Source organism: Bufo gargarizans, chromosome 2, assembly GCF_014858855.1.
Source record: "Bufo gargarizans isolate SCDJY-AF-19 chromosome 2, ASM1485885v1, whole genome shotgun sequence".
Lineage (NCBI taxonomy): Eukaryota > Metazoa > Chordata > Amphibia > Anura > Bufonidae > Bufo > Bufo gargarizans.
This window is the reverse complement of record NC_058081.1, coordinates 586,864,277-586,879,006: the sequence shown is the minus strand read 5'-3', so window position 1 is coordinate 586,879,006 and position 14,730 is coordinate 586,864,277. Positions and strand designations below refer to the sequence as shown.

The 14,730-nt window shown below is 43.8% G+C and overlaps 1 protein-coding gene across 1 annotated transcript in view; it reads left to right on the top strand.

The window, feature by feature from the left end:
* LOC122926762 (probable glutamate receptor) overlaps window positions 1-14,730 on the top strand; it is a 48,986-nt gene that overhangs the window by 23,522 nt on the left and 10,734 nt on the right. Inside the window, exons 6-10 of the mRNA XM_044278237.1 lie at window positions 920-1,146; window positions 3,210-3,307; window positions 4,179-4,399; window positions 6,841-7,066; window positions 8,028-8,278. Coding sequence (XP_044134172.1) covers window positions 920-1,146; window positions 3,210-3,307; window positions 4,179-4,399; window positions 6,841-7,066; window positions 8,028-8,278 — 1,023 coding nt within the window. The remainder of the gene's footprint in view (window positions 1-919; window positions 1,147-3,209; window positions 3,308-4,178; window positions 4,400-6,840; window positions 7,067-8,027; window positions 8,279-14,730) is intronic.

Genomic DNA, 14,730 nt, shown 5'->3' with positions numbered 1-14,730 from the left:
TTTGAATGTATCCGTACAGTGGGCCCCCAAAATAAATTTTCCTGGTGGGCCCTAGGCACTCCAGTCCGACATTGTACGTAGCCCCTTAAATACAGTAGTGTACTAGTCCATAGGGTGCTCCTTAAAATGACAAAGTAGCTTTTAAAGTAACAGATTTAGAAAAAAGTAATTGTAGCATTTAAAAGGGCTGCCTCAGATTAAAGGACATCTGTCAGCAGATTTGTCCCTATGACACTGGCTGACCTGTTACATGTGCACTTGGCAGCTGAAGACATCTGTGTTGGTCTCATGTTCATATGTGCCCGCATTGCTGAGAAAAATGACCCTCAAGGAGCAATGGGGGTGCGGCTGTTACACCTAGAGGCTCCGCTCTCTCTGCAACTGCTGCACCCTCTGCACTTTGATAAGGCCAGGCATTATGATGTGCACCCTGCCTGGCCCTGTCAATCAAAGTGCAGAGGGTGCGGCAGTTGCAGAGGGGGCAGAGCCTCATTTGCATAAACTAAAACATCACTTTTCTCAGCAATGTGGACACATATGAACATGGGACCAACACAGATGCTTTCAGCTGCCAAGCGCACATGTAACAGGTCAGACAGTGTCATAGGGACAAATCTACTGACAGATGTCCTTTCAGCTGACCATACAGATTTTTAGATGTACTGAATGTCAGCCATCCCGCAGATTTTCGCAGAACTGGCTGACTACCTACCTTTCCTCTTGTCTATGGAATGTATCTGGTATTGCAATTCACTTGAATGGGGCAGCTGCAGTACCATTCACAGCCTTTAAGCAAGAGTGGGGCTGTTTCTAGAAAAAAAAAGCAGACTTCATTTATTTGTCAATGCAGCTCAATACTGTTGACTTACAGACTATATATATCCTTATTTTTTTTCTCCCCTTCTTTGACACCTTTCAGGAAGCAGACTTGGTAGTGGCTCCCTTGACCATCACTGCAGTACGAGAGAATGTGATCTCTTTCACCAAACCCTTTATGCAGACAGGGATTGGCATACTACTGAAGAAAGAGTCGTCTTCTGAGGGATCTTACCTTTTTGGTTTCCTGAATCCTTTCAGCAAAGAATTGTGGATAGGGATCATAATCTCCTATGTCATCACCAGCCTGTGCCTGTACCTGGTAGGAAGGTGAGCATAACCTGCTATTCACAAACTGTCATATAGGTACAAAATGGTGAAAGATCTGATTTAAAATCCACTTTATTTAGTAAGACCTGACTTAAATGAAAACTTTGCAGGATACTGACCAATGAATTCCCTTTTTTTTTTCAAAAATGCCTTTAAGGCCCCTTTCACACGGGCAAGTATTCCGCGCGGATGCCATGCGTGAGTTGAACGTATTGCACCCGCACTGAATACTGACCCATTCACTTCTATGGGGCTGTTCACATGAGCGGTGATTTTCACGCATCACTTGTGCGTTGCGTGAAAATCACAGCATGCTCTATATTCTGCGTTTTTCACATAACGCAGGCCCCATTGAAGTGAATAGGGTTGCGTGAAAATCGCAAGCATCCGCAAGCAAGTGCGGATGCGGTGCGATTTTCACGCACGGTTGCTAGGAGACAATCGGGATGGAGACCCGATCATTATTATTTTCCCTTATAACATGGTTATAAGGGAAAATAATAGCATTCTGAATACAGAATGCATAGTAAAATAGCGCTGGAGGGGTTAAAAAAATAAATAAAAAATTTAACTCACCTTAGTCCAGTTGATTGCGCAGCCCGGCTTCTCGTCTGTCTCCTTTGCTGAACAAGACCTGTGGTGACGTCACTCCGGTCATCACATGATCCATCACATTATCTTTTACCATGGTGATGGATCATCGTCACCACAGGTCCTGTTCCTGCAATGAATGCTCACCACAGGTCCTGTTCAGCAAAGGAGACAGACGAGAAGCTGGGCTGCGCAATCAACTGGACAAAGGTGAGTTAAATTATTATTATTATTTTTTTAACCCCTCCAGCGCTATTTTACTATGCATTCTGTACTCAGAATGCTATTATTTTCCCTTATATCCATGTTATAAGGGAAAATAATACAATCTACAGAAAACCGATCCCAAGCCCGAACTTCTGTGAAGAAGTTCGGGTTTGGGTACCAAACACGCGCGATTTTTATCACGCGAGTGCAAAACGCATTACAATGTTTTGCACTCGCGTGGAAAAATCACGTATGTTCCCGCAATGCACCCGCAAATTTTTCCGCAACGCCCGTCTGAAAGAGGCCTAACACATTTGGGGACATTTTTTTTATTATTGCATTGCATATAACTGCATTTCACAACTGGTCTTTATTACAAATGTAGAACAGTTTGTCTTCTACATTCTTCAGATTTACTGCGTCTGTTGCTTCTCCTCACTAAATTCCGTCAGGGAGCTCCTCTAACGCCTTGATCTGTTGCTCTTATCTCTGACCCTAACGACTAAAAAAAAATCATTTAAAGAGGATCTGTTATCTGGTAAAACATTCTGAACTAAGTGTCATTATCTGTACAGCGGCGCCCAGGGATCTCACTGCACTTACTATTATCCCTGGGCGCTGCTCCGTTCTGCCGCTATGCCCTCCGGTATGTTCGGTCACTTGGTTATAGTAGGCGGAGACTTAGGGGACTTGGGTGTCTCCTTCTTCCAGGTTGTAGCGCTGGCCAATTGCAGCGCAGAGCTCACAGCCTGGGAGAAGGAGACGCCCAGGAGAACAAGGGCAGTCTCCTCCTACTATAACCAAGTGACCGAACATACCGGAGGGTGTCGGACTCCAGCCGATCTGATATTGATGACCTATCCTGAGGATAGGTCATCAATAAATATAACTTGGACAATCCCTTTAATATTGCTGGATGTGCCACAAGTTATATTTTGCAAGTAAAAAGAGACTGTTATACATTTACTTCTGACCTGAGTCTTTAAACTATCTTTTCACTGTACCGAACCCCAGGGAGCAATAGCCCAAGGGATTACACCATCACCCAATATCTCATCAGGGCCACCACCACACCTATCCTCTTCACCGGCTCTTCAGGGGCTCGCTGCACACCTAGAGACCTTTTTTCTTTTTCATTTTTTTTTTTGGAGGAGAGCTATTTTGCATACTTTTCCAAAGAGGTATTGGCCTATAGACTCACCTCTAACAGGGCCTCCACAAGTGTAATGCAACACATGAATGACAATGACTTCATATTTTACCAGATTAAGTCCATGTGAATGGGCTGAACCCTCCAATGAGCAGAATCAGTACACTCTACTGAACAGCCTTTGGTTTGGCATGGGGGCATTTACACTGCAAGGTAAGTCACATCTTCCTTAATGAATATACACAATTAGGCCTTATGCACACGGCCGTTGGTCGGATGTTCCGTGCATTGGGGACCACAATATGCGGTCCCCAATGCACGGGCAACATCTGTGCGGATTCCGCAGACGGATCCAGACCCATTCAACTTCCGTGCCTCCGTTTCACACTGGACCTTCCGGATTGTGGACAAATTAAATGGGGGGTGCACATAGCCAGTGGCCGAATACTGCAGACCCGCTGTTTGCGGGCCGCAATATGGGCACGGCTAGGCAAAGGCCGTCTGTATGAGCCCTTACTTAGTAGAAATATGTTAGAGCAAGGACTGTGCCATTTATTTTTTTCGCATTGGGCTTGTCATAAGGATGAGAAAAGTTGAAAAAGTGAGCTGCTACGTTGTCTGTAAGCAACTTTCCAAATTAGTTGGTCCGGATTTCCACTTAATGTAAATAATTTATAATCCTTAAACTTTACTTAATGGATCTGTACACATTCATTACAATTTCCTTAGTGTTCCTCCAGTGCATTCAAAATGCATATACACCATAGGGTCCTCTTAACAGGCTAATGACCAGCCAAACATCCATAGGAATGCTCGTTCCCGATCCCTGCCCCATACAAACAGGCCTGCTGGTTAGCTGCACACCTCCCAATGTTGCCAACACAAAGTGTATAGGGGACAAATAATTGTAGTGATGATTGTTCATCCCCCATATGGTATCCACAGGGCGGTGCACTGACCAACTTGTTGCATCATCGATCGGTACTTGTTATGGCTCCTTATCAGGTCATCTAAAAGGACCCTTATGCTGAAGATAGGTCACTACATAATGTGTAATGAATTGTATCTGTTCTAAATTCCTTAGGTGTGGAGCCTCAGCCAAAGTCGGTGTCTGCCAGAATCATTGCCGTTATCTGGTGGATCTTCTCCATTACTCTGCTCGCTGCCTATATAGCCAGTTTCGCATCATACGTAAATAACACCAAAGGGCAAACTCCAAACATTCAGACATTTCATGATTTGCTGAAGCAAGATAAAGTTGAATTTGGGACAATGGCCAACTCCTCCACTTTCAATTTCTTCAAGGTAAAGTCTCTTTATTGTGACTTCTTTAAATTTTGCTTATCCACAAAAACTAACATCCTGAAGGGAATTGAACAAGCCTGCAACTCCAGACTTCTGACCACAAACCGTCTAAAAATAGGGCTTTTCAACTTTTTGAGCTAACTTGCACTAAAAAGTGGCATTTTGCATTTTAACTCCACCTTCTCCAGTATGGAAGGCGGGTGGAAAATTGGACGTGGTTAGACTGTCAAGCTTTAAAGGGGTATTCTGGTTTTGTGAAGTTATCTCATAGCTACAGAATAGGGGATAACTATTAAGTCGGCGGGGGTCCTACCACTGGGACCCCCATCAATCATAAGAACAGAGTCCCTGTATATCGTGGAGCCCTCCTAAATGAATGGGTCAGCTGGTGGGACATGCACACTGCCCCTCCTTTCATTTTCATGGAAGTTCTGGAGCTATCCGAACGGTGTACTTGGCTATCTCCAGATCTTCCATTGAAATGAATGAAGCGGCAGTTCCCATGCCCAACCTGCCACTGTGTTTATTTCAGGGGGCCCACAGAGAAGGGGGGTCCCCATTTTCGTGAAGTGATGTAATCTAATAGTTATCCATTTTCTTGTGGATCGGAGATAACTTTATTCTACCGGAAAATCCAGATTTATCAAATGTGACTTAAAATCGCAAAAATTGCTGAAACATCATGCAACATTTAACAGATTTGGAGCAAATTTTGGCATTGCGAAACTGACTTCCCCTCATGATAAATCCCCCACTAATGACTTATTCACACGTCGGTTAGGGATTTCGATCAATGATTGTGAGTCAAAACCAGGTGCGGCTCGAAACACAGAAGAGGAGCAGATCTTTCCCTTATACCTCATCTCTGGAGGCTCCAATCCTGGTTTTGGCTCACAATCACTGATGGAAATCACTGACCAAAACACTGATGTGTGAATGAGGTTTAAAGAGGTTCCGCATTTTTTTTCTTCTGATGATCTATCCTCTGGATAAACCATCAGCCTCTGATGAGCGGGGGTCCGACACCCAGGAACCCCACCAATCAGCTATTTGGGAAGGCAGCGGTGCTCCAGCAGAAATGCGGCCTTCTCTCTGTTTCCCTCAGGCCCAGTGACATCACGACTAGTATCACTGGCCTGGACATGGCTAAGTTCCATTCAAGTGAACAGGACTGTCGTGATGTCACTGGGCCTGAGGTAATCAGCGAGGACGCAGCGCCGCTCAAACAGCCGATCAGTGGATAGATCATCAGATAGAAAAAAAAACTGCTGAACCCCTTTAAGGCCTCTTTCACATTAGCGTTACGGATTCTCTCAGGGTCTATTCAGGGAAAAACTGGTGGTTTTGCTCGCAAGTTCAGTCAGTTTTGTCTGTGATTGTGTTCAGTGTTTCAGTTTTTTCCATGCGGGTGATGTGTTTTTCACGCACGTGAAAAAAAAACCCTGAAGAATAACAATCTACATCTCCTAGCAACCATCAGCGAAAAACGCTTTGCATCCAAATTACATCCGGATGCCTTCAGTTTTTCACGCAAGCCCCATCCAGTTCTAGGAGCCAGGGCTGTGTGATAACCGCAGAATATAGAACATGCTACACAAATAATGCATAAAAAACAACGCTCATGTACACAGACCCGTTGAAATGAATGGTCAGGATTCAGTCCGGATGCTATGCCTTTGCTTCACACATCGCACCTGGATGGAAAACTTGCTCTTGTGAAAGAGGCCTAATTCTCTGTTTTACAGTGCAGAAGGGATCCAACAATACCATGCAGTACAATTTTTCTTGTACAATGGCAGATACGTTAAAAAGGACCGGTCCCCTCTCCTGACATGTCAGTTTTAGTAACTACTTGCATCCCCATGTAAAAATTCTAGAGCATCTATCCTCGTGGCTCTATGTTGTGCCATTCCTCTTTCTGCTAGATGTTTATGAATGAATTGTCAGCAGCTTGCAGTAAAGGTACAGATGGGTGTTACCAGTTGGGGTCTGTCCCTGCTCAGTCTGAGTCCAGCAGCACTGATTGGACAGACTCAGACACACCAGCTGCTGGTAACACCCAGCTGTACCTTTACTGCAATTTCTTGTAAACTTCTAGCAGGAATAATAAGAGTCATGAGAGTAGATGCTCTAGAAATGTTATTTCATGGAGATGCGAGTAGTTACTAAAACTGACATGTCAGGAGAGGGGACAGGTCCACTTAAAGCTCCCCTGAGTGGCAGATTTTATCATTTTGCTGTATACTGTAGTTGTGCATGGGATTTAGAATTCTGTATCTGAGATCAGACAACAATATGTAAAAAGATGGACGTCCTCTTTAAATATGATGAAATTGCAATCTTTGAACGCTCTTGGCCACGTGTTGTGTTGGCGTCTTTTTCGGGCAGTCTAGGTGTACAGAAAAACCAATACAATGACCCCTCTTGTCCCCTTTATACAGAATTCAAAGAACCCAACCTTTCGGATGATTTATGAGTACATGGATAAACGAAAAGACCGGGTCCTCGTCAAGTCTTTTTCTGAAGGGGTGCAAAGAGTGAGAACGTCAAACTACGCCTTCTTGGGAGAGTCCAGCAGTCAAGACTTTGCTGTGGCCAAACATTGCGATCTTGTTCGTGCCCCGGAAATCATTGGAGGCAGAGGTTACGGCATTGCGGCATCATTAGGTACTCCCTTGTCTGTGTTACTGATTCATTCCCTTAAAGGGGTTGCTGGTAGGATTAAAAGGGGTTTTCTGAGGTTTTATGTTTTTTTTTTTTACTGTTCGGTATCTGTTTGGTGAGGGTCCAACACCGGGGGGCCCCCTGCTGATCAGCTGTTTAAGAAGGCACCGGCACTCACAGTAACACCGCTGCCTTCCTTCTGCTCACCAAGCACAGCGCCATACATTTTAAAGTGGCTGTGCTTGGTATTGCGCTCAGCTCCAGAGTTTAATTATGATGGAACATCTGCCAGGAAGAGAACCTCTCGGAGCTTCCGATATATCTGTTGATACTTCATGGAGCATCTTTTTCTGCCATGTTGCCCCTCTGCTATTCCTCCTGTAAATGTATAAATAAATTGCCAACTGTGCATTACCATTCCCATTCTCAATAGAGTATATCATACACTCTGGGACACTGCCAGCACTAATAGGATAGTGTCAGATTGTGAAAGGTCACAGCCCTCTAACAAAGGGAATGGTAATCTGTAGACATCAATTCATACATTTCCAGGAGGAATACAAGAGGAGCAGCACAATGTAAAGTTCTAAGAAAAGATTACTGGGTGTGATATTTTAATAAATGTGGCCTAAAAGGGGTTGTCTCATCTTATCGTTACTAAGCCAAGAGGAGACGAAGTCGTAACCACCAGGTGGCTGCGTTGATTCCCGGCCACCAGGTACAATGGTTTGGTCTCATTTCTTGGTAACTGCAATCCCTTTGGAGGCCACGTTGATTTAAACCTCTTGGTTTATTTACAGTTTCACAGTACAAAATAGTGCCCTCTAGCGCTAGTTATAAAACTGCGACTCCCAGCATACACCGAAAGCCTTCAGCATGTTGAGAACTGTAGAATTGCAGTCCCAGGGTTGGACTGATGGTACAGAATAAAGGCTTCCATGTTTATCTCCTTCGTGTTTTGCAGACTCGCCTCTCATCAAACCTCTCACAATCACCATCCTGGAACAATTTGAATCTGGCAATCTGGAATATCTACGTCAGAAGTGGTGGGAAACAACGTGCGCAGCAACACAAGGGCAGGATGGCTGGGTGCCCGTCCAACCCCATACTCTGGGAGGAATCTTCCTCATTCTGGGAATTGGTCTGGCTCTGGGACTGATCGTCTCATTCATTGAGTTGGTGTGTAAATCAAAGTGCAAGGCGGGCCAACAGCAGGTAAACCCTCTCTGTTCTGCTACTATCCCCAAATTGCACAGCAACACACTGGTTGGAAAGAACATGTAGTGATACACACGCGTTTCATATCAACAGGCAATGATCTTCATGCCCTATAGCCCCATTCTCGGATGCTGTGGGGGCGACACATGCCATTCACACATGGCTCAGTTATTCTCTCACTCTTTACCAATACTCCCAAGCTACAGAGCGCAGGTTGAAAATATCTGGAATAACCGGGTGTAATAAGTAACCATGGGGCCCCATAGCAATACTTGTAATTGGGCCTCACTACACTGTGACCACCCCCGGCAGAAAGTTCATCCTGTGATTATTTTGGTCTCCATTATACACAGTGATGTCATAGAACGTGGATGATGAACACAGTAATGTCAGTAGTGGGATTAAACACACAGCAAAGTTAAATACAGGTATAATGTGTGCAAGGATAGTGCACACAGTGATGTCACAGTACAGGGATAATGATCACAGAGATGTGACAGAACACGAAAGATGATTACAGTGTTGTCATGGTTTTGGGATTGAGCACACAGTGAAGTTACAGCACAGGTATAATGTGTACAAGGATAATGCACACAGTGATATCACATGTCATCGGTGATGCACACAGTGATGTCATAGCAGTGGGATAAAGCACAAAGCGACGTCACAGCAAAGAGGTAATGAGCATGGTGATACTGAAGTACATGAACACGGCACAAGGGTACACATTACAGGAACAATAATGTCACAATAAAGGGATAATGCACACAAAAACGTCCTCGTGTACACTGTGACATCCCAGCATAGAGAAAAATATACATATAAAGATGTCACACTGAGGCATGATGGACAGCAATGATAGCACAGGGATAAAGCAATGATAACGTGGCACAGCAATAATTCAAAAAGAAATGCTGCAGATAAGAGATGATGCACATAGCGGATATAACCATATGGCTCCATAGTAAAACATAGAATGGGACTCCATTCCATTTTCCGCATATTCTTCACTGCAACTTTTGCCTTATTGGAAATGGGCCCCATAGCAGCTCCTATGTATGCTACCCTGGTTGGTCTGCCCATGAATAGACATATTTATAGTCCAAATTCAAATATTAGAGAGGGCTCACCAGCTGCTCAAGAGTGGTATGGGTGCTCCTGCAGGAGGATTCACCCAATCCTCTAAAACAATTTAAAAAAGCAGATAAAGTAGTAGGGCACACCACCACTTGATACCACACGGAGAATTAGTATATAAAATGTTTATTCCTGAAGGTTGTAACATATAATATTATTAAACACACTAAAATTACTAACAAATCCTTAAAGCATATAACATCCTTAAAATATATGTCATCCAATGGTGGGTTAAATGAAATATTGTAAGAAGCAGTCTCTCTTGAGAATTAACAGGGGGTTCAGACCTGAGCGTTCTGAAACGATTGTACGGGCGTTTACAATCGCGCATACAGAGACAGGCGTTCACACATTGTCGCGCGTTCCCGAATATCTATGTGCGGGAACGAGTGACAAACGCCCCAAAAAAAGCTCAAGAACTTGTTTGAGCGTCGGGCGTTTTACAGCGCGATCGTACGCGCTGTAAAACGCCCAGGTGAGAACCATTCCCATAGGGAATCATTGGTTTCTCCGTGTTGAGCGTTTTACAGCGCGTAGGAACGCGCTGTAAAACGCTCAGGTCTGAACTTAGGGTTATAGACTCTGGCAGGGGTTGGTAAAGCAATTAATCAAGTGAGATTGTTGAGAGGATAGTCACTTGAGTCATGTGCGGTTTTAACCACTTCAACCCCGCTAGCTAAAACCCCCTTAATGACCAGAGCACTTTTTACACTTCTGCACTACACTACTTTCACCGTTTATTGCTCGGTCATGCAACTAACCACCCAGATGAATTTTACCTCCTTTTCTTCTCACTAATAGAGCTTTCATTTGGTGGTATTTCATTGCTGCTGACATTTTTACTTTTTTTGTTATTAATCGAAATGTAACGATTTTTTTGCAAAAAAATGTCATTTTTCACTTTCAGCTGTAAAATTTTGCAAAAAAAACGACATCCATATATTAATTTTTCACTAAATTTATTGTTATACATGTCTTTGATAAAAAAAAATGTTTGGGCAACAAAAAAAACTGGTTTGGGTAAACGTTATAGCGTTTACACACTACGGTACAAAAATGTGAATTTCCGCTTTTTGAAGCAGCTCTGACTTTCTGAGCACCTGTCATGATTCCTGAGGTTCTACAATGCCCAGACAGTAGAAAACCCCCACAAATGACCCCATTTCGGAAAGTAGACACCCTAAGGTATTCGCTGATGGGCATAGTGAGTTCATAGAACTTTTTATTTTTTGTCACAAATTAGCGGAAAATGATGATTTTTTATTTATTTATTTATTTTCTTACAAAGTCTCATATTCCACTAACTTGCGACAAAAAATAAAAAATTCTAGGAACTCGCCATGCCCCTCACGGAATACCTTGGGGTGTCTTCTTTCCAAAATGGGGTCACTTGTGGCGTAGTTATACTGCCCTGGCAATTTAGGGGCCCAAATATGTGAGAAGTACTTTGCAATCAAAATGTGTAAAAAATGGCCTGCGAAATCCGAAAGGTGCACTTTGGAATGTGGGTCCCTTTGCCCACCTTGGCTGCAAAAAAGTGTCACACATCTGGTATCGCCGTACTCAGGAGAAGTTGGGGAATGTGTTTTGGGGTGTCATTTTACATATAACCATGCTGGGTGAGAGAAATATCTTGGCAAAAGACAACTTTTCCAATTTTTTTATACAAAGTTGGCATTTGACCAAGATATTTTTCTCACCCAGCATGGGTATATGTAAAATGACACCCCAAAACACATTCCCCAACTTCTCCTGAGTACGGCGATACCAGATGTGTGACACTTTTTTGCAGCCAAGGTGGGCAAAGGGACCCACATTCCAAAGTGCACCTTTCGGATTTCGCAGGCCATTTTTTACACATTTTGATTGCAAAGTACTTCTCACACATTTGGGCCCCTAAATTGCCAGGGCAGTATAACTACGCCACAAGTGACCCCATTTTGGAAAGAAGACACCCCAAGGTATTCCGTGAGGGGCATGGCGAGTTCCTAGAATTTTTAATTTTTTGTCACAAGTTAGCGGAAAATGATGATTTTATTATTTTTTTTTCCTTACAAAGTCTCATATTCCACTAACTTGCGACAAAAAATAAAAAATTCTAGGAACTCGCCATGCCCCTCTCGGAATACCTTGGGGTGTCTTCTTTCCAAAATGGGGTCACTTGTGGCGTAGTTATACTGCCCTGGCAATTTAGGGGCCCATATGTGTGAGAAGTAGTTTGCAATCAAAATCTGTAAAAAATGACCGGTGAAATCCGAAAGGTGCACTTTGGAATGTGGGTCCCTTTGCCCACCTAAGCTGCAAAAAAGTGTCACACATCTGGTATCGCCGTACTCAGGAGAAGTTGGGGAATGTGTTTTGGGGTGTCATTTTACATATAACCATGCTGGGTGAGAGAAATATCTTGGCAAAAGACAACTTTTCCAATTTTTTTATACAAAGTTGGCATTTGACCAAGATATTTTTCTCACCCAGCATGGGTATATGTAAAATGACACCCCAAAACACATTCCCCAACTTCTCCTGAGTACGGCGATACCAGATGTGTGACACTTTTTTGCAGCCAAGGTGGGCAAAGGGGCACATATTCCAAAGAGCACCTTTCGGATTTCGCAGGCCATTTTTTACACATTTTGATTGCAAAGTACTTCTCACATATTTGGGCCCCTAAATTGCCAGGGCAGTATAACTACGCCACAAGTGACCCCATTTTGGAAAGAAGACACCCCAAGGTATTCCGTGAGGGGCATGGCGAGTTCCTAGAATTTTTAATTTTTTGTCACAAGTTAGCGGAAAATGATGATTTTATTATTTTTTTTTCCTTACAAAGTCTCATATTCCACTAACTTGCGACAAAAAATAAAAAATTCTAGGAACTCGCCATGCCCCTCTCGGAATACCTTGGGGTGTCTTCTTTCCAAAATGGGGTCACTTGTGGCGTAGTTATACTGCCCTGGCAATTTAGGGGCCCAAATGTGTGAGAAGTACTTTGCAATCAAAATGTGTAAAAAATGGCCTGCGAAATCCGAAAGGTGCACTTTGGAATGTGGGTCCCTTTGCCCACCTTGGCTGCAAAAAAGTGTCACACATCTGGTATCGCCGTACTCAGGAGAAGTTGGGGAATGTGTTTTGGGGTGTCATTTTACATATACCCATGCTGGGTGAGAGAAATATCTTGGCAAAAGACAACTTTTCCCATTTTTTTATACAAAGTTGGCATTTGACCAAGATATTTATCTCACCCAGCATGGGTATATGTAAAATGACACCCCAAAACACATTCCCCAACTTCTCCTGAGTACGGCGATACCACGTGTGACACTTTTTTGCAGCCTAGATGCGAAAAGGTGCCCAAATTCCTTTTAGGAGGGCATTTTTAGACATTTGGATCCCAGACTTCTTCTCACGCTTTAGGGCCCCTAAAAAGCCAGGGCAGTATAAATACCCCACATGTGACCCCACTTTGGAAAGAAGACACCCTAAGGTATTCAATGAGGGGCATGGCGAGTTCATAGAAATTTATTTTGTTGGCATAAGTTAGCGGAAATTGATTTTTATTTATTTTTTTCTCACAAAGTCTCACTTTCCGCTAACTTAGGACAAAAATTTAAATCTTTCATGGACTCAATATGCCCCTCAGTGAATACCTTGGGGTGTCTTCTTTCCAAAATGGGGTCAGTTGTGGGGTGTTTGTACTGCCCTGGCATTTGAGGGTCTCCGCAATCATTACATGTATGGCCAGCATTAGGAGTTTCTGCTATTCTCCTTATATTGAGCATACAGGTAATGAGATTTTTTTTTCCGTTCAGCCTCTGGGCTGAAAGAAAAAAATGAACGGCACAGATTTCTTCATTCGCATCGATCAATGTGGATGGAAAAATCTCTGCCAAAAAAAAAAAAGGAGGGGAAAGGCGTCTGCCAGGACATAGGAGCTCCGCCCAACATCCATACCCACTTAGCTCGTATGCCCTGGCAAACCAGATTTCTCTATTCACATCAATCGATGTGGATGAATAAATCATTGCTGGGATTTTTTATTTTTTTTTATATACAAAGTGTTTGCCAAAGCATAGGAACGCCGCCTCCTCCTCAGCTCGTATGCCTTGGCAAACGTATCTGTTACTGCAGAGTAGAAATCTCGTCTTGCAGCGCCGCATACATCGACTTGCGTGTAATCTGACAGCAGCGCAATGCTTCTGTCAGAATGCACATCAGTGCTGCAGCTAGTCGATCGGTTGGTCCACCTGGAAGGTAAAAAAAAAAGAAAAAACCAGGCCGCAACGCAATAATTTTATTAACTTTGGAACAGAACATATAAACTTTAACTTTTTGAACTAAACATTAACCTTTTTGCTTACTGGTGTTTTTTGTTTTTTTTACCTTTATAGAACAAACCTCTCCTTCCCCATGGGTCAATGTGCAAAGCGCCCAAAGATGTGGCGAAGTGCGTTATGCACTTTGTCCCAGGTGAAAGGAGACGTTTGCAGCAGCTGTGTGAGTGAATGGGCCCTAATAGCCCTGTGTGCCTGTCCTGGTGAGATGTGATCCCTATGCTAAGTGTACCTGTGTGTGGTACTTCCGGAAACACTCTCCAAAGCATAGGGCAGGGTGGTCAGGACAGTCAGGACAGAAATAGCGGGTGTCACGCCTTATTCCACTCCTGCTACAGACACAACATTTTTTTCGGGGTGGCGGTCGGTTTGAGGTACCAGGAACGACACTGGGGAAATGTCGCTCGTGTAGACGGCTAACTACACTGGTGGATGGGGCCACGGAACCTCCTGGGTACAGGAGGTTCGCGATGATCTCTTCCTGAAATTTGAGGAAGGATCCTGTTCTCCCAGCCTTACTGTAGAGAACAAAACTATTATACAGAGCCAATTGAATTAAATATACAGACACCTTCTTATACCAGCGTCTGGTTCTGCGGGAAACTAAATACGGAGCCAACATCTGGTCATTGAAGTCCACCCCTCCCATGTGAAGGTTATAGTCGTGGACTGAGAGGGGCTTTTCAATGACACGGGTTGCTTGGTGTCTGCGTGAATGGAGGAGAGCATGTAAACGTCACGCTTGTCTCTCCATTTCACCGCGAGCAGTTCTTCGTTACACAATGCGGCCCTCTGCCCCCTTGCAAGACGGGTGGCAACGAGCCGTTGGGGGAAGCCCGCGCGACTAGTTCACGCGGTGCCACAGAAGCCAATCCGTTCTAGAAACAAATGCCTAAAGAGGGCCACACTTGTGTAAAAATTGTCCACATAAAGATGGTACCCCTTTGCCGAATAAGGGTGACACCAAGTCCCAGACTGTCT